A 25,395-nucleotide genomic window follows, 5' to 3' on the forward strand; every position below is an offset into this window, starting at 1 on the left:
ATGCATCATCTTGTTATTAATCAGTCAAGCTCTTGACTTTCCCAGAAAGACTTGTAATATGCATGTATGTCTAGCAGTTACAGTACATAACTTACATGGCTCATCACAGTGGGTGGGATATTTGCAAATCATAGACTAATAAACTTCACGATGCATCTACATATTGTAACATTCATGAAACTGATACAGCACTTGAACACTCAAGATGAGAGAAACAGAAACTTTCAGACTCCATTCCACATTGATACCACTCTCACCTCAGAGACACACTCTGTACATCATCGCCCCACAACATCTGGTCAGTACCTGGTTCTGTATCATTCATAACCACAACTGTGTGGAACGGACTTCTTCATAGTATTATTGTTAGTTTTCATTTTCACCAAAGTTTCTTCCTTCACGGTAGGCCATGGGTGGGCTGTGAAGCCCCCTTCCCCAAGGTGGTGGGAATCAATGCCTTGAATGTCATCAGAAGCTATGGAACCTGTGGAGGTGAAACATGGATGACTGCTGGTAAACACACAACAATCGCCTGCCGAGCCAAGGGAGGAACTGGCATGGCTCACTGCTGTACTGTGCATGGCGACTGAGGCAGGAGCAGAGACACCAGGGGCATGCAGATTTTAAGCTGATTTCTGGTCTGGAAGAAGACAACCTGCAAAGAGGCAGACTGATAATTCTAATGTTTTCATAGCCTACTATATAAATGTGTGTGTTGTATCATTCCCATTCTGGCTGCTAGAGGTGCACATAATAATTCAAAATCTTATCAACAAGGTACTTCCCAAATAATATTGATTCCCATATAAAAATGTACATATTTGATCAGCAATCAGATTTCTCCAAATACAGTACAAGTCTTTAAAAAGTGGGAGTTATCAGTGATAGTGTGTAGGACGTTGGGGGTTGTTGAGATAATGAAATGTAATCACTCTTGCTGTGGCAGCAGCCTTGAAGTTGTTCTCTGTGTGTGCATATCTAGTTCTGAGATCTCTGAGCGTGTTTAGAACATGGCCTCCATGGGAGTCAGTCTCTCTGCTATCCCCGTCCCTGCTTCGACGTTTGTTAGGCAACTAGATGAGCCAAGTTTATTCTTTCATCTTCCCCCCATCCAAATGAATTCTTAGCTGTAAGTGCTTGAATTCATGTTTTCAAAGCAGTTTTTATATAAGGCCATCACTGGAGGCCTTATGATAATATGTCTGTTTATATTATAAACACATGTAGTACTCAGCCCTGGGTGTTTTAGTCTTAAGCTTGACCTGAGGCTTTAGTACTTAAACTCAGCAAAAAAAGAAACATCCCTTTTTCAGGACCCTGTCTTTCAAAGATAATTTGTAAAAATCCAAATAACTTCACAGATCTTTATTGTAAATGGTTTAAACACCGTTTCCCATGCTTGTTCAATGAACCATAAACAATGAATGAACATGCACCTGTGGAACGGTCGTTAAGACACTAACAGCTTACAGACGGTAGGCAATTAAGGTCACAGTTATGAAGACTTAAGACACTAAAGAGGCCTTTCTACTGACTCTGAAAAACACCAAAAGAAAGATGCCCAGGGTCCCTGCTCATCTGCGTGAACGTGCCTTAGGCATGCTGCAAGGAGGCATGAGGACTGCAGATGTGGCCAGGGCAATAAATTGCAATGTCCGTACTGTGAGACGCCTAAGACAGCACTACAGGGAGACAGGACGGACAGCTGATCGTCCTCGCAGTGGCAGACTACGTGTAACAACACCTGCACAGGATCGGTACATCCGAACATCACACTTGCGGGACAGGTACAGGATGGCAACAACAACTGCCCGAGTTACACCAGGAATGCACAATCCCTCCATCAGTGCTCAGACTTCGCAATAGGCTGAGAGAGGCTGGAGTGAGGGCTTGTAGGCCTGTTGTAAGGCAGGTCCTCACCAGACATCACCGGCAACAACGTCGCCTATGGGCACAAACACACCGTCGCTGGACCAGACAGGACTTGCGAAAAGTGCTCTTCACTGACGAGTCGCAGTTTTGTCTCACCAGGGGCGATGGTCGGATTCGCGTTTATCGTCAAAGGAATGAGCGTTACACCGAGGCCTGTACTCTGGAGCGGGATCGATTTGGAGGTGGAGGGTCCGTTATGGTCTGGGGCGGTGTGTCACAGCATCATCGGACTGAGCTTGTTGTCATTGCAGGCAATCTCAACGCTGTTCGTTACAGGGAAGACATCCTCCTACCTCATGTGGTACCCTTCCTGCAGGCTCATCCTGACATGACCCTCCAGCATGACAATGTCACCAGCCATACTGCTCGTTCTGTGCGTGATTTCCTGCAAGACAGGAATTATCAGTGTTCTGCCATGGCCAGCGAAGAGCCCGGATCTCAATCCCATTGAGCATGTCTGGGACCTGTTGGATCGTAGGGTGAGGACTAGGGCCATTCCCTCCAGAAATGTCCGGGAACTTGCAGGTGCCTTGGTGGAAGAGTGGGGTAACATCTCACAGCAAGAACTGGCAATTCTGGATATGCACTGCAGTACTTAATGCAGCTGGTGGCCACACCAGATACTGACTGTTACTTTTGATTTTGACCCCCCTTTGTTCAGGGACACATTATTCAATTTCTGTTAGTCACATGTCTATGGAACTTGTTCAGTTTATGTCTCAGTACTTGAATCTTGTTATGTTCATACAAATATTTACACATGTAAAGTTTTCTGAAAATAAACGCAGTTGACAGTGAAAGGACGTTTCTTTTTTTGCTGAGTTTAGAAGGCTGCTAGAGGTAGACTCAGATCACTTGGGGTGATTGCATCCAGGGGGCAAGTTGTCAAAAGTTAACAGGGGGATGATAGTAGCTTTGGCAGTTAGGGGATACAATTGTCAAAATCAGGTTTAAAAGGGGGATGTATTTTTTAACAAAAATATCCCTCCCTTAAATTGACCCGATTGTATCATTAGGCCCGTGGTTTGGGTGTGGAACTGTGGATGCAAGTAAAGGATAAAATGTGATCAAAAGGTTGTGGAACATCTCCATCTAAACACACAAAGGTCATGAGAGTGATAAAGAAGGACAAGAAGCCAAGGACATGGATGTCTCAGTTTATTAATGGAGGATAGCATGATGCCACCTGTATGTAATTGCTCCATCCACACAAGCCTCTGAGAAGTGAGTAATCCATTACAAACAGATCAGGTAACATGATCGATGTCTTCTGAGCTGCCTTGGATGAGAAAAATGTTGGGTTTCATTAAGGTCCCGCACTAATTTACTGTCCCATTTTTCTTATGTCACGGCACATTCACAATGAAAGGAAAGATCTCGACAACAGCACAACAAATAGGATTTTTTCCCAGGACTCAATGCATAGGATTATACAGTTAGAATATGGTATTTCAACATGTTTTGTCTTTTTACAAAGGTATATGTTATAGGAAACAAGAAATTAAAATAATAACTGCACAGCAGTAAGAAAGGTAATTGTCGAGTACAGATAGTCGTTTTTCATACACACAGAGGAACAGCTTAGAATCACGGGGCAAAAACACTATGCGAACAATTTGCGCTATACTTAATACTCTACATTTGTAACTTTTTTGTCTTAAGACTAATTTAGGAATGCCAGACATTTTAGGGGGAAACCGTTTCGGGTTGGCCACTGCTTTACACTTATTTATTTGGGCTGTTGCCATAGCCATCATGGTCCTACTAAAACACACACCACAGACACCCAAAATAAATGCACACATCAAATCTGCAACCATAGAAATTATACTGAAATGTTTTCAGCCTATTGGCACGCAAAGGCTGCAGCAGAGTTGTAGCATTTGACAGCACATACATATCACAATCGCAAATACATTGCTGTGTCTTCTATTACTATAATCGAGAGTTATAATCACCAATAAAACAATACAAATGATATCATTATCATCATCATCATATAAGGCACGTTTTGGTTAAAGAAAGGCTTGAAAGAAGCTTTTGCATCACTCTGTCAGGAGTGGAATCTGCTGTGGTAAACAACAACAGCGTTAGAGGAGGATGCAGTCTGGATGCAATTACGATCAAAAGCATCCCCCACTGATGCCATTATGCAGAGTGCCACTCCGTTCTGTGCTGAGTGGGCAGTGCCAAGTGCGGCTTGGTGCCAGGCTAGCTGCTGTGGAGGCAGGCAGGCACAGGCTCTGTGCAAACCTCACTCTACCAAAGGCAGGAATATCACTAACATTCTGGGGTCTGGAACTTAAATATCTATTCTGACACTAGACCAGACACTGACTGATGGTCAAATTCAGGGAGCTTGAAATTAAAAAATATGTGGTCAGGCGTGTAAGATGAAAATTGAAAACATCCCTGGATGAGGTGCAGGGTAACTGATTTGACTTGGCAAAAATTATTCAAATTATATCAGGCACCAGCTCAACTATGGCCTACTTGAATGCTATATCAATTTGTATTGCAATTAATTATTATGTACATGATTTAACCTGACTTGTGACACATCACACCAACGATGGCGCATGTTGTAAAAATCATTACTCATTGAAAAGAGTACCATTCTATTTAGTACCGTTCGAAGCTTACAAGTAACTAATAATGGGATATTTTGACCGTGGTAAATTGGCATAAAATGGCATAATGAAACACAAAATACTATTAACAGCATGTAGCATCATGGTCATATTACTTAGTAAATTGTTTACTCTAAGATATCTCCTGTCATATCATTTATATTTCCACCTCAGTATATTTTCACACATGTACTAAAGTATTGCTGCATCGTTACTGCAGATGAAACGGTAAACAACAAATTGTATATTCTATAAAGTAACACACGAGTGGGATATGAATGATCCCCATTGCTCGTGTCTGAAAGTTTGGATGTTATTGCAAGGCTGTTATTAAATATGTATGCTTGACTGTCTACATAGACGAATAATACAAAATATATTAAATTATCTGTTATTTTTCTTGCACAGAATTGGGGAAAATAAACTAGAGGGCAAAACTAACTGACGTTGTCAAAAGTAGCCTTTTTTACCCTTATATACAGTTGAAGTTGGAAGTTTACATACACTTAGGTTGGAGTCATTAAAACTCGTTTTTCAACCACTCCACAAATATCTTCTTAACAAACTATAGCTTTGGCAAGTCGGTTAGGACATCTACTTTGTGCATGACACAAGTAATTTTCCAACAATTGTTTACAGACAGATTATTTCACTTATAATTCACTGTATCACAATTCCAGTGGGTCAGAAGTTTACATACACTAAGTTGACTGTGCCTTTAAACAGCTTGGAAAATTCCAGAAAATGATGTCATGGCATTAGAAGCTTCTGATAGGCTAATTGACATAATTTGAGCCAATTGGAGGTGTACCTGTGGATGTATTTCAAGGCCTACCTTCAAACTCTTTGCTTGACATCATGGGAAAATCAAAAGAAGTCAGCCAAGACCTCAGATTTTTTTTTAGACCTCCACAAGTATGGTTAATCCTTGGGAGCAATTTCCAAACGCCTGAAGGTACCACGTTCATCTGTACAAACAATAGTATGCAAGTATAAACACAATGGGACCACACAGCCGTCATACCGCTCAGGAAGGAGACGCGTTCTGTCTCCTAGAGATGAACGTACTTTGGTGTGAAAAGCGCAAATCAATCCCAGAACAACGGCAAAGGACCTTGTGAAGATGCTGGTGGAAACAGGTACAAAAGTATCTATATCCACAGTAAAACAAGTCCTTTATCAACATAACCTGAAAGGCCGCTCAGCAAGGAAGAAGCCACTGCTCCAAAACCGCCATAAAAAAGCCAGACTACGGTTTGCAACTGCACATGGGGACAAAGATCGTACTTTTTGGAGAAATGTCCTCTGGTCTGATGAAACAAAAATAGAACTGTTTGGCCATAATGACCATCGTTATGTTTGGAGGAAAAAGTGGGTAGCTTGCAAGCCGAAGAACACCATCCCAACCGTGAAGCACGGGGGTGGCAGCATCATGCTGTGGGGGTGCAGGAGGGACTGGTGCACTTCACAAAATAGATGGCATCATGAGGAAGGGAAATTATGTGGATATATTGAAGCAACATCTCAAGACATCAGTCAGGAAGTTAAAGCTTGGTCGCAAATGGGTCTTCCAAATGGAAAATGACCCCAAGCACACTTCTAAAGTTGTGGCAAAATGGCTTAAGGACAACAAAGTCAAGGTATTGGAGTGGCCATCACAAAGCCCTGACCTCAATCCTATAGAACATTTGTGGGCAGAACTGAAAAAGTGTGTGCGAGCAAGGAGGCCTACAAACCTGACTCAGTTACACCAGCTCTGTCAGGAGGAATGGGCCAAAATTCACCCAACTAATTGTGAGAAGCTTGTGGAAGGCTACCAGAAACGTTTGACCTAAGTCAAACAAAAGCTGAAATAAATAATTCTCTCTACTATTATTCTGACATTTCACATTCTTAAAATAAAGTGGTGATGCTAACTGACCTAAAACAGGGAATTTCTACTAGGATTACATGTCAGGAATTGTGAAAAACTGAGTTTAAATGTATTTGGCTAAGGTGTATGTAAACCTCCGACTTCAACTGTACATACAGTGCTTAAATTCCAGTGGAATGTGTTAGAATGTACTCCAACAAGCGGAAACAGATGCGCTATTGATCTCTGAATTTAAGGGCCTAAGGGTGTATTGGCAGCCACAACCTGCGATTGAGCTCTGAAGCATGTGAATACATTTTTAAAATACAATTACAACCGATAATTTAGAAAAATCACTATTGACGGCCTGTCATTTCTAAGAACCTGTGTACAGTTAGTTAGCCTGTCCCAGTCATGGCCCATTGGTCTGTGTAGAGGAGCTCAGTGGGAGAACAGGCTCCTGTGTGTCGGTGACTAGTGGAGATTAAAATGACAGGGCATCCACCCTCTGGCCTGACAGTAGGCATCCCGTGCATGCACGCACGCACACACGCACCCAAACCCACATTCACACACTGGCTATAGAAACACAATCCACACCACAAGGCGGTCCATTTAAAAAGATAATTTCTCCTTATAAAGCTTTCCGCATAAAGACTGCACAATAAAAAAAATAGATAATACAATTCTTAAAACTTTTCTACACAGGAATAAATTGAACATCTGATTATCTCTTTGTGCCATGAGTGATCGACAAAGGGGCTTATTTCCAGCGGCTGGCTCCCTGTTGCATTGTGGGAACAGCCAGAGTGAGCGATGAGGACCACCTATTTCAGTTTGGCAAGTGGACTTAAGTTAAGGCGTACCTATGATGGCATGTGTAACCCATCATCATCTATCTCTCTCTTCCTCTCTTTGCTTTATTGGTCCCATACTGCTCCACTCCGCAGACTCTGAACTGTCCCACATTCTGGGCCTGCTGGGTTGAAGGTGTCAACATTATCAACATCAAGGCCCTGTGAGGCCCCCTTCTCTGTTTTTCTCTCCTTTGCCAGCAGAAATAAGCCCCTATGGACACTGGCGGCACGATACCATCTCCCTCCATCCCTCCCTCCATCTCCCTGGCCCCTCCAGTAGGTTAGAGATCTGTCACTTTGTTCTCCAGGGCGGCTGCTATCTGCTGCAGCCGCAGGGTGAGCTGTTTACTCTGGGCTGCCGGGTCCTCATCTAGGGACTGGATGATCTGTAGGGAGACGGGGAGAGAGGGAGGGATGGTTGGGAGAGAGGAATAGAGAGAGAGAGAGGGGGGATGGAGAAAGATACCGGTAGAGAGAGACAGACAGAGAGGGTGGAGACAGAGAGAGAGTACAACATAACTACTTTCAATTAAAAGTATTTGGAATCGCTTTAACGATTTGAAAATATGAAGAAGAAAAAAGCAGTTCTGCACAGCATTCTCCCTGGAATGTAAAGTGAATGGCCTCTTACCCCATCGTAGTATTTGCTTGCGTACTGATAGAGCTGATACAGAGCCACTTGTATGTTGAGTTTGTCTGTATGAGTCTGGGAGATGCAACATACGATTCAGAGATGCATCTTAACAACAGACAAATCATGGCTTGAGTCACACAATCTTAGAGCAGAACGAACCATGTCTATGATTGGCTTTACCATCACTAACGTCTAGAATAGTGCACCACTAAGACTAATACCACAGAGGTATAGTATGTGTCCCAAATGGAACCCTATTCCCTACATAGTGCACAACTTTTGACCAGCAGCCTTTTGACCTGGCCCATAGGGCGCAGGTCAAAAGTAGTCCACTATAATAGTGCACTATATAGGCAATAGGGTGCCACGCTACCATAGATAGAAGGCAGAGAGAAAGGTGTTTCTTACCCGAGACACCTCTGCCAGATGAGTGTTCATGTCCTGGTCGCTGACTGATACCATCTGTCTGATGCCCTTGTAGTAACTAGACACAGACAGAGATAAGATCATCATCTCTATACATTACATACTGACAAGCGTCAATGCAAGCCCACAATATAACAGCATTGGTAGCAAGAATCTAAACAAATTGTTTAGGTTATTGGGAACTGCTGACGATACGTACTCATCGACCATCTTCTTGTAGGTGGAGATCTCCTTTGCATAGAGTAGTTTGTTACTTGGAGAGTCCTAGGGGAGATAAAAAAAATATGATAATCATAATATTGTTCTCTTATCTCTTACCTCACCAAAGAGGTAAACAACTTTCAAGAGATTTTTACCTCCTCCTCATCATCTCCCTTCTCCCTCTCCTTTTCCTCCTATTCCCCCCTTTTCCTCCTCCTCCCCCTCCTCTTACTCCTTCCTCCTCCTCATCTCCCTCCCCCTCCTTCTCCTACTCCTCCCACTCCTCCTCCCTCTCCTCCTCCCCCTTCCCCTTGGACTCACCCTGCTGAGTTTGTGCTCACTCTTGGTGCAGGCATCCATGAAGGTCTGAGCAATGACGGATAGCGATGCATCCACCACCTCCGTCACGTGGACGTCGAAGATGAAGTGAGGGTTCTTCAGGATGTTCACCCAGAACCTCAGAGGCAAACTGGTGGGGAGGGGGTCAAGAATAACTCCCAACTATCAATCTACAACAGCACTCAAAGATTCTAATCTGGACCTCGAAGCCAGTTCCACTACTTTTTTCATTCTTCCTCTCTAATCAGGGACTGATTTAGACCTGGGACACCAGGTAGGTGCAATTAATTATCAGGTAGAGCAGAAACCAGCAGTAGTCCAGACCTCGTAGAGTATAAACACATCTTCACCATTCAGTGGAACCAAATAATAGTACAAGCCAATGATGAAAACTGGTTGTTTTCGTCCAAATTAATGAGCATATGCATCAGGCATGCCAAACCAATGGCAAAACTTTATTTTTCAAATATTCTGTATCTTCAAAACATAAGTAAACTACACTTAAAGAATGTTTAAGTAAATAAGCGTGCTAATCAGCATTCCAAACACAGGTCCATACAAATCCTCCAATACAGGGTTGGTCCGGAATATCAAACAAGGCTAAAATAGATCAGGAGTACTTCTCCCTGATCACTTTAAAGGCTGCGCCGACTGAGACAGACTAGCATAGGAATTCATCTTGGCTTGCAACACCTCCTGGGACATTCAGAAAACAACGGCAAAAAAATAAAAAATTATATAATAGTACAATTAAATTAGCTGGGGACGTAATTACCATGTTTGTTTGTCGTTATGGCTGATACACACATTCATATTTAATCCAAGAGGCCCCGGTTGGTTTGATAAACAAAACAAACACACGCCAACTGAATGTTGTGTAGCATAATTAAATCACTCATCTCCCATCGCCAAGTCAATCACTGACATCTATATGCAACACATTGTATTAAATACTTGAGCTTTAACCAACTTGACAGTAATTTATGTACTCAGATTGAGAATGCAGAAGAGATAGAAGTACTTTTACATTTGTATTCCGTACACTGATTACTTAGTCGGTGTGTCTCTAAGAGAGTCATCCCAGGAAGTGGGTGTGTACAGGGAGGGGAAAAAGTATTTGATCCCCTGCTGATTTTGTACGTTTGCCCACTGACAAAGGCATGATCAGTCTATAATTTTAATGGTAGATTTATTTGAACAGTGAGAGACAGAATAACAACAAAAGAAATCCAGAAAAACGCATGTCAAAAATGTTATAAATTGATTTGCATTTTAATGAGGGAAATAAGTATTTGACCCCCTCTCAATCAGAAAGATTTCTGGCTCCCAGGTGTTTTTTATACAGGTAACGAGCTGAGATTAGGAGCACACTCTTAAAGGGAGTGCTCCTAATCTCAGTTTGTTACCTGTATAAAAGACACCTGTCCACAGAAGCAATCAATCAATCAGATTCCAAACTCTCCACCATGGCCAAGACCAAAGAGCTCTCCAAGGATGTCAGGGACAAGATTGTAGACCTACACAAGGCTGGAATGGGCTACAAGACTATCGCCAAGCAGCTTGGTGAGAAGGTGACAACAGTTGGTGCGATTATTCACAAATGGAAGAAACACAAAATAACTGTCAATCTCCCTCGGCCTGGGGCTCCATGCAAGATCTCACCTCGTGGAGTTGCAATGATCACGAGAATGGTGAGGAATCAGCCCAGAACTACACGGGAGGATCTTGTCAATGATCTCAAGGCAGCTGGGACCATAGTCACCAAGAAAACAATTGGTAACACACTACGCCGTGAAGGACTGAAATCCTGCAGCGCCCGCAAGGTTCCCCTGCTCAAGAAAGCACATATACAGGCCCGTCTGAAGTTTGCCAATGAACATCTGAATGATTCAGAGGAGAACTGGGTGAAAGTGTTGTGGTCAGATGAGACCAAAATTGAGCGCTTTGGCATCAACTCAACTCGCTGTGTTTGGAGGAGGAATGCTGCCTATGACCCCAAGAACACCATCCCCACCATCAAACATGGAGGTGGAAACATTATGCTTTGGGGGTGTTTTTCTGCTAAGGGGACAGGACAACTTCACCGCATCAAAGGGACGATGGACGGGGCCATGTATTGTCAAATCTTTGGTGAGAACCTCCTTCCCTCAGCCAGGGCATTGAAAATGGGTCGTAGATGGGTATTCCAGCATGACAATGACCCAAAACACACGGCCAAGGCAACAAAGGAGTGGCTCAAGAAGAAGCACATTAAGGTCCTGGAGTGGCCTAGCCAGTCTCCAGACCTTAATCCCATAGAAAATCTGTGGAGGTAGCTGAAGGTTCGAGTTGCCAAACGTCAGCCTCGAAACCTTAATGATTTGGAGAAGATCTGCAAAGAGGAGTGGAACAAAATCCCTCCTGAGATGTGTGCAAACCTGGTGGCCAACTACAAGAAACGTCTGACCTCTGTGATTGCCAACAAGGGTTTTGCCACCAAGTACTAAGTCATGTTTTGCAGAGGGGTCAAATACTTATTTCCCTAATTAAAATGCAAATCAATTTATAACATTTTTGACATGCGTTTTTCTGGATTTTTTTGTTGTTATTCTGTCTCTCACTGTTCAAATAAACCTACCATTAAAATTATAGACTGATCATGTCTTTGTCAGTGGGCAAACGTACAAAATCAGCAGGGGATCAAATACTTTTTTCCCTCACTGTATGTGTGTGTATGCATGTGTCCATGTATGTGTGTACCTGTTGGTCTTCCAGATGTGGATGGTCTCCTCATCTACGTTTTCGTGTTTGAGCGCCTGCTCGTCCAGGAAGTCAAAGAAGTACTTGATGGCGGGTGGCACCACCGCCCCGGAACACAACACGCTGCGGAAGAAGTCATCCACAAACTGCTGCAGTGTTCCCTGGAAGGAGGCAGACCAACAGACACAGTGTGAGGCAGGGCAGAGAGGTAGGGAGCTGCCAAGTACCTCAGTGCAGCCTGATACCTGCGACCCAGTCATTTACACACTGTATCTATGAAGCAAGGTTGCGTCATTGACGCACACCTTCAAACCTACAAACAAAGTTTTGTTCGAAGACTGACCATCACTTATTATCACATAGCATCCACAAAGAGCTTTTCTTAGAGAATGAATCTCAAAGATCCCTTTCTTTATTGAATGAAATGTAACTGTACTGAAACATGGCAGGCCCACCTTGACAAAGAGCAGTGGTGTGAGACAGATCTCCTTGGTGGCTTTGGTCATGGACTTGTCCTCATATAACCTTATTATAACTGTTGTACGTACAGTACTGTAGTTATGCCTGGTAGTGTAGTTATACCTTGACAGAGAGCAGTCGTGTGAGATAGATCTCAGTGATTGCTTTGGTCATGGACTTGTCCTTCATGCTGCCCCTCTTAGACTTCATCTCATCCAGCTCATCAGGCCGAACCAGATGGAACACCTTGTCATCGTCCAACAAGGAGTTTCCTAGTAGAGAGAGAGTAGAGACCAATTATTTTACTTTTCAGAAACACATTACTTAAAGCCAGCGGATATAATGCATTATCATGTGGTTATAATGCATTGTTAGACTTGTCATAAGCATGCATGACCCCTCATAACATCTCATAGTGATCACTTACTCTCCTCTTGGTTATCCTGGTTCTGGTCATAGTTCTGTTGAGGGTGAAGAACCTTGGACAGGACTAGAGTAGCGTTGTCTCGCACCTGAAAAAAAAAAAAACACACACACACTGTGTTCAGCTAGGACACAATATACACCTCACTCAGGCCAGCTGATTGTCATTGGGTCTCAGGACCTAATTCATATTCCATGCCATTGATTAGATAGTGCCACTGTCACATTATTGGGGCATTTATTTGGCATTGTCTGTGTTATTTACATTTACATTTTAGTCATTTAGCAGACGCTCTTATCCAGAGCGACTTACAGTTAGTGAATGCATACATATATATATTTTTTTATACTGGCCCCCCGTGGGAAACGAACCCACATCCCTACCGGCCAAACCCTCCCCTACCTTGGACGACGCTGGACCAATTGTGCGCCGCCCATGGGTCTCCTGGTCGCGGCCGGCTGCGACAGAGCCTGGACTCGAACCAGGATCTCTAGTGGCACAGCTAGCACTGCGATGCAGTGCCTTAGACCACTGCATCACAGTGCTAGCTTCTTTCATTATTGATCCAGTAAAGAGCAGAATTAGGGCTTCTCTCTGACATCTAATGGATCAGTCACTAGAAGACTCACGTTGTAGTGGGCCAGGGTGTTGATGCGCCTCCACCTGCCCTCCTTCTGGGATGTTAAGTCCAGGTCTGACAGGATCTGCCCTGTGGAACCAGGGCGCCACTCTGTGGCAGGGGCAAGAACAGCAGCTTAGAACACCCACCCATAATGACTCAAATATATTGACATCCACCACCACTCCACTTACTAGATGGTGCCAATTGTTTCAGACTTGCTGATGTTAATGTATTCATATGCAGTATCTTCACAACACATGGTTTGGAATACTGACTGTGTGTGTGTGGAGTGTGTGTGTTCTCTTCTCACCCAGAGTGACGCTGTCCACCTTGGGTCTCTGTGAGTAGGGCAGATTCCTGTACACTGCCTCGATTATCTTCTCCTTCACCTGGGACACCGTGTCGCAGTTCAACACCTTGACGGGCGTCACATCTGGCCCTTCCCCGTGCACCAGCACCTGCAGAGTCTGAGAGGAGGAACAGAGCCAATACCATGAGGTGAGCCTGCTGTGGCAACGTTACCATGGCAACTACTGTAGGCAGGTGGTAATCTTTGACACATGACAGGTGCTGTCACCTCGTCAAGGGCTGCCTAACGAGCAGCTGCCAGCAAGGGACTCACTCCGGTCACTCTGACCAGGTGACCCAGCTCACAGCTCAGACTGAATCCAAACAAACTGACCACTCGATAGGGACACTACAGATTATACAACGGATTCTTTGTAATTGAAAAAGTCTGTTGTAGAAGACTATGTAATTACTTTGTGTCATTCTTCTTCAACTCAATGAATCACAGGATGCGAGCAACCGCAACAGGATCTGTGATTGTGTATAATTTGATAATTGTCCTTGAAAAAGGAATTACCACAGGGTTTCTCTGTTTAGGGAGACAGCTGGGATCTAATTATCTGGCATTAGCAAAACATAGTTAAACACTTCTTTCTAAGGTAGCCTATGTACAGTGAGTCAAGTCTTGAATTGCTACAGTGTAGGTAGGCACAGTATAACATGACAAAAAGGGTATTGAATTGCTACAGTGTAGGTCGGCACAGTATAACATGACAAAAAGGGTATTGAATTGCTACAGTGTAGGCGCAGTATAAAAATATAAAAGGGTTCATGGATGCGACACATAATTGCAGTCAGGACAGTCAGTGAAAAGGCAGTCAGAACAGACTCAGATGAACACAATCGCAGTAGCAGCGGTTGTCAGGGGGCGAGATTCGAGCGAGCGTGTGAGCGGGGGTAACCGTGGTAACGGTCTGGTGTCACTCACCAGGACGCAGTACTCCACATCGTCTCCCAGCAGGCCCGTGTCGTTCAGGGTGTACTTGGCCTTCTTCACTCTGGCGTCTACTGGACCTTTCTCTATCTGATGCTTGATGGCTCGGAACAGTTTGTACAAGGGCTCTCCTGCGGAGTCCTGTTGACAACACACAGAGACAGAGTGCAGCCAGAACACTCGGTACATTGTTACATCTGACACTCCTCACATAATATGAAATTACCACAAAATAATGTTTTTCTTAACTCAGGAGGCTCCTAAACGCACACATACATACATACTAATGACATATCAACAACATACAGTGAGGGAAAAAAGTATTTGATCCCCTGCTGATTTCGTACGTTTGCCCACTGACAAAGAAATGATCAGTCTATAATTTTAATGGTAGGTTTGTTTGAACAGGAAAACACGACTTAGTACTTGGTGGCAAAACCCTTGTTGGCAATCTCAGAGGTCAGACGTTTGTTGTAGTTGGCCACCAGGTTTGCACACATCTCAGGAGGGATTTTGTCCCACTCCTCTTTGCAGATCTTCTCCAAGTCATTAAGGTTTCGAGCCTGACGTTTGACAACTCGAACCTCCACAGATTTTCTATGGGATTAAGATCTGGAGAGGAGTGGCTCAAGAAGCACATTAAGGTCCTGGAGTGGCCTAGCCAGTCTCCAGACCTTAATCCCATAGAAAATCTGTGGAGGGAGCTGAAGGTTCGAGTTGCCAAACGTCAGGCTTGAAACCTTAATGACTTGGAGAAGATCTGCAAAGAGGAGTGGGACAAAATCCCTCCTGAGATGTGTGCAAACCTGGTGGCCAACTACAACAAACGTCTGACCTCTGTGATTGCCAACAAGGGTTTTGCCACCAAGTACTAAGTCATGTTTTGCAGAGGGGTCAAATACTTATTTCCCTCATTAAAATGCAAATCAATGTATAATATTTTTTTGTTGTTATTCTGTCTCTCACTGTTCAAATAAACCTACCATAAAAATTATAGACTTATCATTTCTTTTTCAGTGGGCAAACTTACAAAATCAGCAGGGGATCAAATACTTTTTTCCCTCACTGTATTGAATGAAAGATTGTCATGCCATCACCTTGAGGAACTGGTAAAGACAGATGGACATCCAGTTACACAGCATCCTCTCCACAACGGTCTCTGACCTACAGACAGGACAACACACAGGGCTGAGTGACACATCTCAACATTTCTGTTACGGTCTCCGACCTACAGTACAAAACAAAGGAGTGACTGACACATCTCACAATACTAATACAAAGCAACCTTTAGCATGAACTGCTGAACCCACTCTCCATTCACAGGGCCTATTGTTTGGCATTAGCACATCCAATGAACAGTCATATGTATGTGGAGGATGTTAGCACAATGGACTCATCAGCATAATTAGCTCCTCCATTGGGGATAATTACACACGTTGCGCTATAGCACAGCCACTCAAACACTGCTGAGCACAGTTGACATTTCACATTACACAACCCCTGGTTCTGTTATACTAGACAACTGAGCTCTGTTCAGGAACTCCTTTCTGCTGTGAACTACAATACCAGAGTTGGAGACATTGGCCAAATGGACAAGCCACTGGCTGGTTAGTGTGATGTTTGCTGCCAGGGAAACCAGAACATACGCTGCTAGAACTAAATCTACCGAAACTAAAGCTACCAAAACATAAGCTACCAAAACATAAGCTACCAAAATTAAAGCTACCAAAACTAAAGCTACCAAAACTAAAGCTACCAAAACTAAAGCTACCAGAGCTAAAGCTACCAGAGCTAAAGCTACCAGAGCTAAAGCTACCAGAGCTAAAGCTAACAGAACTAAATCTATCGAAACTAAAGCTTTCAAAACTAAAGCTACCAAAACTTAAGCTACCAGAACTTAAGTTACAATAGGTAGAGCTACCAGAACAAGACCTAAAGCTAGAGAGTAATACCCCTGACCTGCGTAACATGAGTTTGGGGTTCTTGCTGTCGACATAGTTCCCCATGAGCTCCAGCAGCAAGGTTCTCATGATGTCAGTGTAGTACTCCAGCTTCCCATGCAGAGCCACTGTCAGCAGGGAGGCAAAGTACACCTTGGCCCGGGCGTTGAAGTCTGGACGGCCTTCCAGCGTCTTGATGAACTACACACACAGTGGAGATTGACAGAAGATCCAGTTAATGATAATCCAGTTAACATAAACTGTTGCTAAATCTTCCACCTCAAACAATGGAAGGGGGATCTCAATAATTTGAAATAGCCATCTCTCCATGTCTAATTTCCTTAATCTGCTCTATTATGAACAGATTGGACTGGTACAGGCATAAAACATATACAAGCCTCCAATATATCCAACAGGCATCTAACACAGTTTTCACCTTTCCTCTGTTTTTTAGATCAGTGCAGATTAAGATCAGGGAAACAAGAAGAGAAAGCCACTTTAGACTATTGAAATACAACCAGAGATATTATTTGGCTAGGCTCAATGTGCCTTACGTTGATGAGGAAGGTCTTGGAGTTGAGCAGGTTGGAAAACTGGTTGAGGGCCTGGGCCACGATAGCCTTCCGTGCCTCAGGGATGTCCAGCTTGCCTGTGATCATCACGTCATTGGCCCCGTCCTTGGAGGGCAGGAAGAAGACGCGGTCTGTGTAGGTCTTATAGTCCAGGAAGGGGATTCGCCCCTCGCTTAGGTCGTTGGTATGGTCCTCCATCTCTATCATCAGGTCTGACAGGGGAGAGAAAAATAAACATCTGTTCTCATCCTGAGACATTACAGCAACATACAGTAAACATATACTCCCTTACAAGAAAAACGTGTCAAATTTGTCAAATTGCTTTTTTCACATGTTGAGCTTAAATTTAACTTGTAAAACCATATTTTCACATGTATTAAATTTAGAGTTCACATGTTTACACCACCTTTCTTCACATGTGAGGAGAATAACATGTGAAATGTGCGGTTTTACATGTGGAAATCGGATATGCAGTTTCACATGTGAAATCCATTCACATGTGAAAATCACATTTTCTGTTTCACAAACTCAAAATGTGAAAATCTCACTTTCACATGTGGAATTGCAAGTTCACATGTGAAAATCAATCACACGTGAAAACATGTTCAGTTTCACATGTAAGAAAACTCCAACTGTGAAAATCTTGCTTTCACATGTGTAATTGCAGATTCACACGTGGGATTGAAATAATGTTATTCTCCACATTTTTTGTTGTTGTAGTGGGAACAGTAACATTCGTAATCTCTAAAAATTATATGTTTTTCTATATGTTTATTTGTATGTTTAGCTCACATAATATATTTTTAAAGTATGCTTTAAGGTGTCTGTAATATAATAAACGTGGCAAAACGAATGCAGACATTAATTAATAAATGCATTTATATAGCTTCCAAAACATTTTTTACAATGATAGGGGATTGCCAAGATGGAGGCACGGTGGCTTCAACACAGCACCCCTATCAGTCATCTAGTGTATATATAAATCATCCAAAATATAAGCTTGTTTTACTCCAATGTTTGTAAACAAAATAAATGTAAACAACCACTGTTGATATCATGGATGGTCAGATCTTGCATCCAAAGCGTAGTCTATCGATCTGAGAGTGGTTGCATTTCTCCAGCCCCATCCCTCAGCTTTTTACTGAAACTGTCGCGGGGAGAACACTTTGCCAATGTTTCAATTAAGGATTGCTGCTTTAAACACCTTTAATAGAGGAATAGTGTTATTATGTGGTGCAATCCTCTAGTGAGTGAGTTACTTTTGTGCCATTAATATCAAGCAAAACTTCCCAGTAAAAATGAAAAAAATTAAAATCACCAGGACATTATGGAATACCTCCGGAAGCCGTCAGAGCAGACTCCGAGAAAGCAACCGAAATGCTGCTCCAACTTCTGGGACAGATTTGGATGAAGAAAAAGTACCAAGCGAATGGACACCTGGTAAAGTTTCCCAAAAAAGGCACCCTCAGAGACTGCAATAACTACAGGGGCATAACGCTTTTATCCATGCCAGGAAGAGCATTCAGCAGGATCATCCTGGAAAGCCTTTCAAAAGCATTGGACAAAGAACTAAGAGACAAACAAGCAGGATTCCGACAAGATAGATCATGTACCGACCACATTGCCACCCTTTGCATCATTGTTGAACAGACTGGAACACATCTCTACTCCTCACATTCATTGACTATTAAAAAGCATTCGACAGTCTGGACCGAGAAACCTTGTGGAAGCTCATGGCACACTACGGCATACCAAAGGAGTTTAGCAACATCAGCCAACAGCTCTACCTACAGTCATCCTGCCGAGAAGTACACACCTCACTGACAGCTTCCTCATAAACACAGGAGTTCGACAAGGTTGCCTGCTGTCCCCCCTTCTCTTTCTCATGGCAGTCGACTGGATAATGAAGGAAACCACCACAGGACAAAACCTCGGTATACAGTGGACCCTCTGGTCCCAACTAGATGAACTAGACTTGGTCGATGACATAGTACACTTATCACACACAAAACAACAGATGCAGAACAAAACCTCAAAACTGGCTTCTAGCACAATTACCACTGGACTCAACATCAAAAAGTCAAAAACCAAGGTCATGAGCATCAATCAAAACACGGACCACACCATAAACCTGGACGGAGATGTACATGGAGGAAGTGGACACATTCACTTATCTGGGAAGCGTCATCGGAAAAGATGGAGGAATTGACAAAGATATACAAACAAGAATAGGAAAGGAAAGAACCTAATTTCTAATTCTAAAACAAATATGGATCTCAAAACAAATATCAACACGAAACAAACTACGCATCTTCAACTCCAACTATATGGAGCAGAAACATGGAGAACCACATGAGCCACAAGCAACAAACTTTGATAAACAAATGCCTAAGACACATCCTGGGAATATACTGGCCTAACACCATAAGGAATGAAGATCTCTAGGAAATCACACAGCAAGAACAAATTGACACTCAAATAAAATGTAGGAAATGGGGCTGGATCAGGCACAGCTTGAGGAAACCACCCACCAACACGACTAGTCAAGCTCTAACCTGGAACCCACAGGGAAAAGGGAAACTTGGAAGACCCAGAACCAGTTGGAGAAGCTCTGTGGAGGCAGAACTTATAGATGCAGGATCATCCTTGAAAGAAGCACAAAAAACCGCCCAACACCGAGCCCACTGGAGGAAGTTTGTGAATGACCTATGCTCCCCAAAGAGCAAAAGGGTTTAAGTCAAGTAAGTCATGTGTTATCTATAAATCATGTCTCAATAAAGATACTTAGATGTATGGATGTGTAGATGAAGTACTTAATATGAAGTATAAGGAAGGTATAATTAAGTATAATGAAGTGTAATGAAGACCCTTGGTGGCCTTAGACAGTTATGCTTAACAGCTGTGGTTATAATGTAGTACCTGTGAACTCTTTCTTGCAGCGGTCTCGTACACTCTCCTCCAGATTCTCCAGCTGGTGTTTCACCTTCTCATACTCTCTCTCAGCCTGCTGGCTCTTCCTCCTGTGCATACAACACACACACACAGCAATGAGCAAAGACAAAAACCGACACCAACATACACTCTAACTCATGTAACATTGTACATTTCTGTCAAGTGTGCATCATTCAGCTGGCTTGGATCCGTGACACCAACTGAAGTTGTCGCCCACACATGCATGGACAAAGACGGTATGGTGTACTGTAGCCTACCTGTAGCAATAGATAGATATGAGGATGATGAGTAGCATGGGGACGATGACTGCAGGGATGATTAATAGAGACACCTCGTTCTTCCTCTCGTAGTGCACCGAGCCCACCACCCACTCTCCATTCCCAAACTTAATCTGGAACACACAGGTTACAGCAGGATCATTATTATCAATACTGTAGATAGGAGAATGCCTTCAAAACAATATTGGCAACTTTTAACATTAAGTTGCCCTGACACCAAATTACTCTGGAACTATTTTGGCAGGCAGAATTTAATTACCCATCTTTAGGAAACTGCAGATAAATTAAAAGATAGCAAAGACAGATCAATGTATCTGTGTGGTCCAGTGTGTGTGTGTGTGTGTATTCTCACTAGCAGGTCCAATGGGTCGGAGCTGGTGTCTCTGCGTCTGCGGTGGCGTTTGGAGCGGGCCCGGGGCTGGCTGGATGGGGGGTCCAGGAACAGCTTGTCATCCTGGAGGGTGTTGACAAAGTAGGGGACGTCCCCCACAAACGCCTGGGCCTCCTTGGCTGTCATGGCCTTGGAGAAGCCTCGGCCCTACCATGGAAACCGTAGAGAATGGGATTATTGTATAGATCAAGATTAATATAACTGCGACCAGGACTTTTTCCAGAACATGTAACCTGAACTGGAAAAACTCTAGTTGTACCCTAGTTGTACCTAACAGTGCATTCGGAAAGTATTCAGACCCCTTGACTTTTTCCACATTTTGTTACGTTACAGCCTTATTCTAAAATTGATTACATTTGTTTTTTCCCTCATCAATCTTCACACAATACTCCATAATGACAAGGCAAAAACACGTTTTTAGAAATTACATAAATATTCAGACCCTTTACTCAGTACTTTGTTGAAGCACCTTTGGCAGCGATTACAGCCTTGAGTCTTCTTGAGTATGACGCTACAAGCTTGGCACACCTGTATTGGGGAGTTTCTCCCATTCTTCTCTGCAGATCCTATCAAGCTCTGTCAGGTTGGATGGGGAGCGTCGCTGCACAGCTATTTTCAGGTCTCTCCAGAGATGTTCGATTGGGTTCAAGTCCGGGCTCTGTCTGGGCCACTCAAGGACATTCAGAGACTTGTCCCGAAGCCACTCCTGCGTTGTCTTGGCTGCGCGCTTAGGGTCGTTGTCCCGTTGGAAGGTGAACCTTCGCCCTAGTCTGAGGTCCTGAGCGCTCTGGAGCAGGTTTTCATCAAGGATCTCTCTGTACTTTGTTCTGTTCATCTTTCCCTCGATCCTGACTAGTCTCCCTGCCGCTGAAAAACATCCACACAGCATGATGCTGCCACCACTATGCTTCACCGTAGGGATGGTGCCAGGTTTCCTCCAGACGTGACCCTTGGCATTCAGGCCAAAGAGTTCAATCTTGGTTTCATCAGACCAGAGAATCTGATTTCTCATGGTCAGAGTCCTTTAGGTGTCTTTTGTCAAACTCCAAGCGCGCTGTCATGTGCCTTTTACTGAGGAATGGCTTCCGTCTGGCCACGGAAGCCACTCTTACCATAAAGGCCTGATTGGTGGAGTGCTGCAGAGATGGTTGTCCTTCTGGAAGGTTCTCCCATCTCCACAGAGGAACTCTGGAGCTCTGTCAGAGTGACCATCGGGTTCTTGGTCACCTCCCTGACCAAGGCCCTTCTCACCGAATGCTCAGTTTGGCCGGGCGGCCAGCTCTAGGAAGAGTCTTGGTGTTTCCAAACTTCTTCCATTTAAGAATGATGGAGGCCACTGTGTTCTTGGGGATCTTCAATGCTGCAGACATTTTTTGGTACCCTTCCCCAGATCTGTGCCTCGACACAATCCTGTCTCGGAGCCCTTCGGACAATTCCTTCGACCTCATTTACGTATGTAAATAAGGTATTTCTGTTTTTTATTTGTAATAAATTTGCAAAGATTTCAGAAAATCAGTTTTCGCTTTGTCATTATGGGGTATTGTGTGTAGATTGATGAGGAAAATAATTAATTTAATCAATTTTAGAATAAGGCTGTAACGTAACAAAATGTGGAAAAAGTCAAGGGGTCTGTATACTTTCTGAATGCACTGTATAATAGGTCAGCTCACATGGTCAGGTAAAAAACTCCTGGCCCAAATCTTAACATAGTCTTCTAATTTCATAATTTCGAGTACTACATCCGAGAAAGACCCTATCAGTAGTGAGCCTCTACTACTCACAGTGACGATGATGATGGAGGTCTCGGTGATTAACTTCTTGGTGAGGGGGTTGAAGACAGGGTTGGGGTGGTAGTCAAAGGGCTTGAGCTCCCTCACCCAGTTGTCCAGCTGGATGAAGGTCCTGAACACCTGGGTCTCATAGGACCTGTTGACGGCAGGGGACAGGAACTGGAGAACCGTGTCGTTCTTACTCAGAGCCTCCTGGAGGTACTAGGAGAGGAGGAGAGGTGAGACCCACATAATTAAATAGATGTGGCATGTGCTTGTTTTGTTAATCAGTAACTTGATGTATCTTTAGGGTGAGACCACACTGAATAGCATACTGTTACTGTATAAATACAGAGGTGAGATTCAACATAATGGTGTTGTTCTTGTTTTTTCCTAACATTTGTGGCACTATGTGAAAACAAGACAGTATGGGATTCTTTCCAACTGAATTGCCATTCCCCATCAAAGGTATACATTTCTGGATGTCTGATTTCATCTATACTCTTTAACCATCATACTATGCTCATTCCAAGACACATACATTTTAGAACCACTATAGGCCTACATTAAGCAGTAAGGTCAGAGGAAGTGTGGTATATGGCTAATATACCACGGCTAAGGGCTATTCTTACGTACGACGCAACGCGGAGTGCTTGGATACAGCCCTTAGTCGTGGTATATTGGCCATATATCACAAACCCCCGAGGTGCCTTATTGCTATTATAAACTGGTTACCAACGTAATTAGAACAGTAAAAATAAATGTTTTGTAATACCCGTGGTATACGGTCTGATATACCACGGCTGTCAGCCAATGAGCATTCAAGGCTCGAACCACCCAGTTTATAATAAATGTTTAGTTTGTATTTGTATTGACTAAGGATCCCCATTAGCTGCTGTCCTGGGGTCCAGCAACATTAAGGCAGTTATATACAGTTCAGAATGGCCAGAATATACAGAATATTACCATGGAAAGATGCTGATTTCAACCACACAAGGTCTTTAATAAGTAAACTTTATCAGTCACCAGTTTGTGAGGCCCCAAGTTCCCCTAAGTCCCCGGCCCCAAGTCCCTGCCACCCAGGGAGAGAGAGAGGAGCAGAACAGAGCAGAGCTGCCTACACGTAATCTGCTGGAACCTTAATTCCTCTATTAAATTTAGCCTCTAAATGAAATGCATCAAATCGCTGCTTATTCCGCCCAAGGCATCAGGGAGCAGGAGTCTGCATCTGCGAAGCCCCTACAGCAGCTCGGGGTGGATTGTGTGACATTAAGTCAAACTCTCTTGATTATTTCTGGATGAATCAGAGCTTTTTTGATGCAATCTTCCAGGTTTAAGGAATTATGGTCTATAATGAAGCTGCCTGAATGAGGCCGTAATGCAGGCCTATGGCATCTTTCTTCCTGATCACTGAAAGTTAGTTTATGAGGAGCAATTTAACAGTCCATATGTGGTTGAGATAGAGGGGTGGTTTAGGATTTTAGGTTTAGGGCTGAGCTGGAGTGACTGTGGTTTGATTGACAGATAAACTGATACACTGCCAGTGGTGGAGAGAGAGAGAGAGAGAGAGAGAGAGAGAGAGAGAGAGAGAGAGAGAGAGAGAGAGAGAGAGAGAGAGAGAGAGAGAGAGGGGGGAGGCAGTGAACGAGAAAGAGAGAGAGATTAATCCATGCCTCAGTAGGACTCATGCCGGACCACTCTTCTGCCAAGGCCTGGACCCTCATGATGGCATTCTGGATGAGGTCAAACCCAGATCCTGTCACCACGATGGTCCTCCCACCACTGAAACAACATCACCATAACAAAGGGACAAAAGGAATGATTTTAACCCACAGAGGGGCTCACATTCACATTTCATTGATGCTACAAACTGTTGTCATGGAGAGGGAGCCAGGTGTGTTGGAAATTGAATGCCATTAAACTACACTAGGGAAGCTTTCATTGTCTTACGACAGGTGGCATCATTCTAACGCATCTCGTCTCAGTGCAGATGGAGTTGTGAGACAATGTAGACAACGCCTCTAGAATAGCTTCTTGTCTCTAGAGGTCTGATACTCACCACACAAAGCTTCCCTTGGGGTGGTGGTCCAGGATGGTGGGGTTCTCCCAGAACTGGAAGGCTGTGGGGACGGCCGTGGTGGTACTCTTCCCATACTTTACCGTGACCATGAGCAGGTCAGAGGGGACCTTGTCTGCCCGGTACTCTCCCATCCTGCAGATGATGTCCGCACCAAATGTCACCCTGCAGACAAGGACACAGCCAGGGACACAGTCAGCCAGGGACACAGACCACTCAGAACTAGGGGTCAACCGGGATCATGGTGCACAGGAGACTAACATAGCAGAACCATGACAGCTAGGTAATTACCGGGCTTTCTTATTAAAGAAAATCATGGCCAAATGTTCAATTAATGTCTTGATTTTCAATGCATCAACCCTGCTTGCTAGATCTGTACACACTTAAGCTTACAACACGTTTCCTGTTGCACGTTATCATGCTAAAGAGTTGGCTGAACGTGAACACATCCAGATGACCAGTGACCAGACCACCGCAACCTTGCCCAATACTAGTTCCTTTCCCAGGATGCAGCAGTACTTACACAGTGCACACCACCCCGCCGACGGTGACGGTGATGTCCTCCCTGGTGGCTGTGTCCAGGTTGGAGCCAGAGATGGTGATGACAGTGCCCCCGGCCTTGGAGCCCTTGTCGGGGTGAACCGAGCGGGCTATGGGGTCCTGGAGGACCATGTAAGAAAACACGCTCTGTCATCCTATTCATGTCTCATTTCTTCCCCCACAAGGCTTTCAAAACGCACACCCGCCCACCCGCCCACCCACCCACCCACACGCATTTCCTTCAATTTGCTGAGTAAACAGTTAGGCGGAGCGGTCCCCTGTGGGGAAGCTTTAGCCGTGTGAGATAAAGAAAGACAGTCAAATTGCTTCAGCGTACCCTGTTAAGGCACCAGAGGAAATAGAAGCGTCGTATCACACCTTCTAATATAATACACAAAACTCAATTTCATCTTATCGCACTGGGCATTACCTGCCAGTGTAATGTGGCAGTACCAGAGTAGCTTATTCAACAGAATATT

General features: G+C 43.9%; 1 protein-coding gene across 1 annotated transcript in view; it reads right to left on the minus strand.

The window, feature by feature from the left end:
- Window positions 1–6,522: 6,522 nt before the first annotated feature.
- LOC121531740 (plexin-B2) overlaps window positions 6,523–25,395 on the minus strand; it is a 202,625-nt gene continuing 183,752 nt past the window's right edge. The window contains exons 17-37 of the mRNA XM_041837155.2: window positions 24,900–25,036; window positions 24,359–24,541; window positions 23,973–24,081; window positions 22,312–22,521; window positions 20,492–20,677; window positions 20,119–20,252; window positions 19,829–19,929; window positions 16,892–17,121; window positions 16,357–16,538; window positions 15,495–15,561; window positions 14,392–14,538; window positions 13,426–13,582; window positions 13,123–13,223; window positions 12,497–12,581; window positions 12,193–12,341; window positions 11,611–11,771; window positions 8,854–9,001; window positions 8,531–8,595; window positions 8,314–8,389; window positions 7,903–7,977; window positions 6,523–7,657 (exon numbers count right to left, since the gene is read on the minus strand). Coding sequence (XP_041693089.2) covers window positions 7,553–7,657; window positions 7,903–7,977; window positions 8,314–8,389; window positions 8,531–8,595; window positions 8,854–9,001; window positions 11,611–11,771; window positions 12,193–12,341; window positions 12,497–12,581; window positions 13,123–13,223; window positions 13,426–13,582; window positions 14,392–14,538; window positions 15,495–15,561; window positions 16,357–16,538; window positions 16,892–17,121; window positions 19,829–19,929; window positions 20,119–20,252; window positions 20,492–20,677; window positions 22,312–22,521; window positions 23,973–24,081; window positions 24,359–24,541; window positions 24,900–25,036 — 2,808 coding nt within the window. The 3' untranslated portion in view covers window positions 6,523–7,552. The remainder of the gene's footprint in view (window positions 7,658–7,902; window positions 7,978–8,313; window positions 8,390–8,530; window positions 8,596–8,853; window positions 9,002–11,610; window positions 11,772–12,192; window positions 12,342–12,496; window positions 12,582–13,122; window positions 13,224–13,425; window positions 13,583–14,391; window positions 14,539–15,494; window positions 15,562–16,356; window positions 16,539–16,891; window positions 17,122–19,828; window positions 19,930–20,118; window positions 20,253–20,491; window positions 20,678–22,311; window positions 22,522–23,972; window positions 24,082–24,358; window positions 24,542–24,899; window positions 25,037–25,395) is intronic.

This window comes from Coregonus clupeaformis, chromosome 19 (genome assembly GCF_020615455.1).
Source record: "Coregonus clupeaformis isolate EN_2021a chromosome 19, ASM2061545v1, whole genome shotgun sequence".
Classification (NCBI taxonomy): Eukaryota; Metazoa; Chordata; class Actinopteri; order Salmoniformes; family Salmonidae; genus Coregonus; species Coregonus clupeaformis.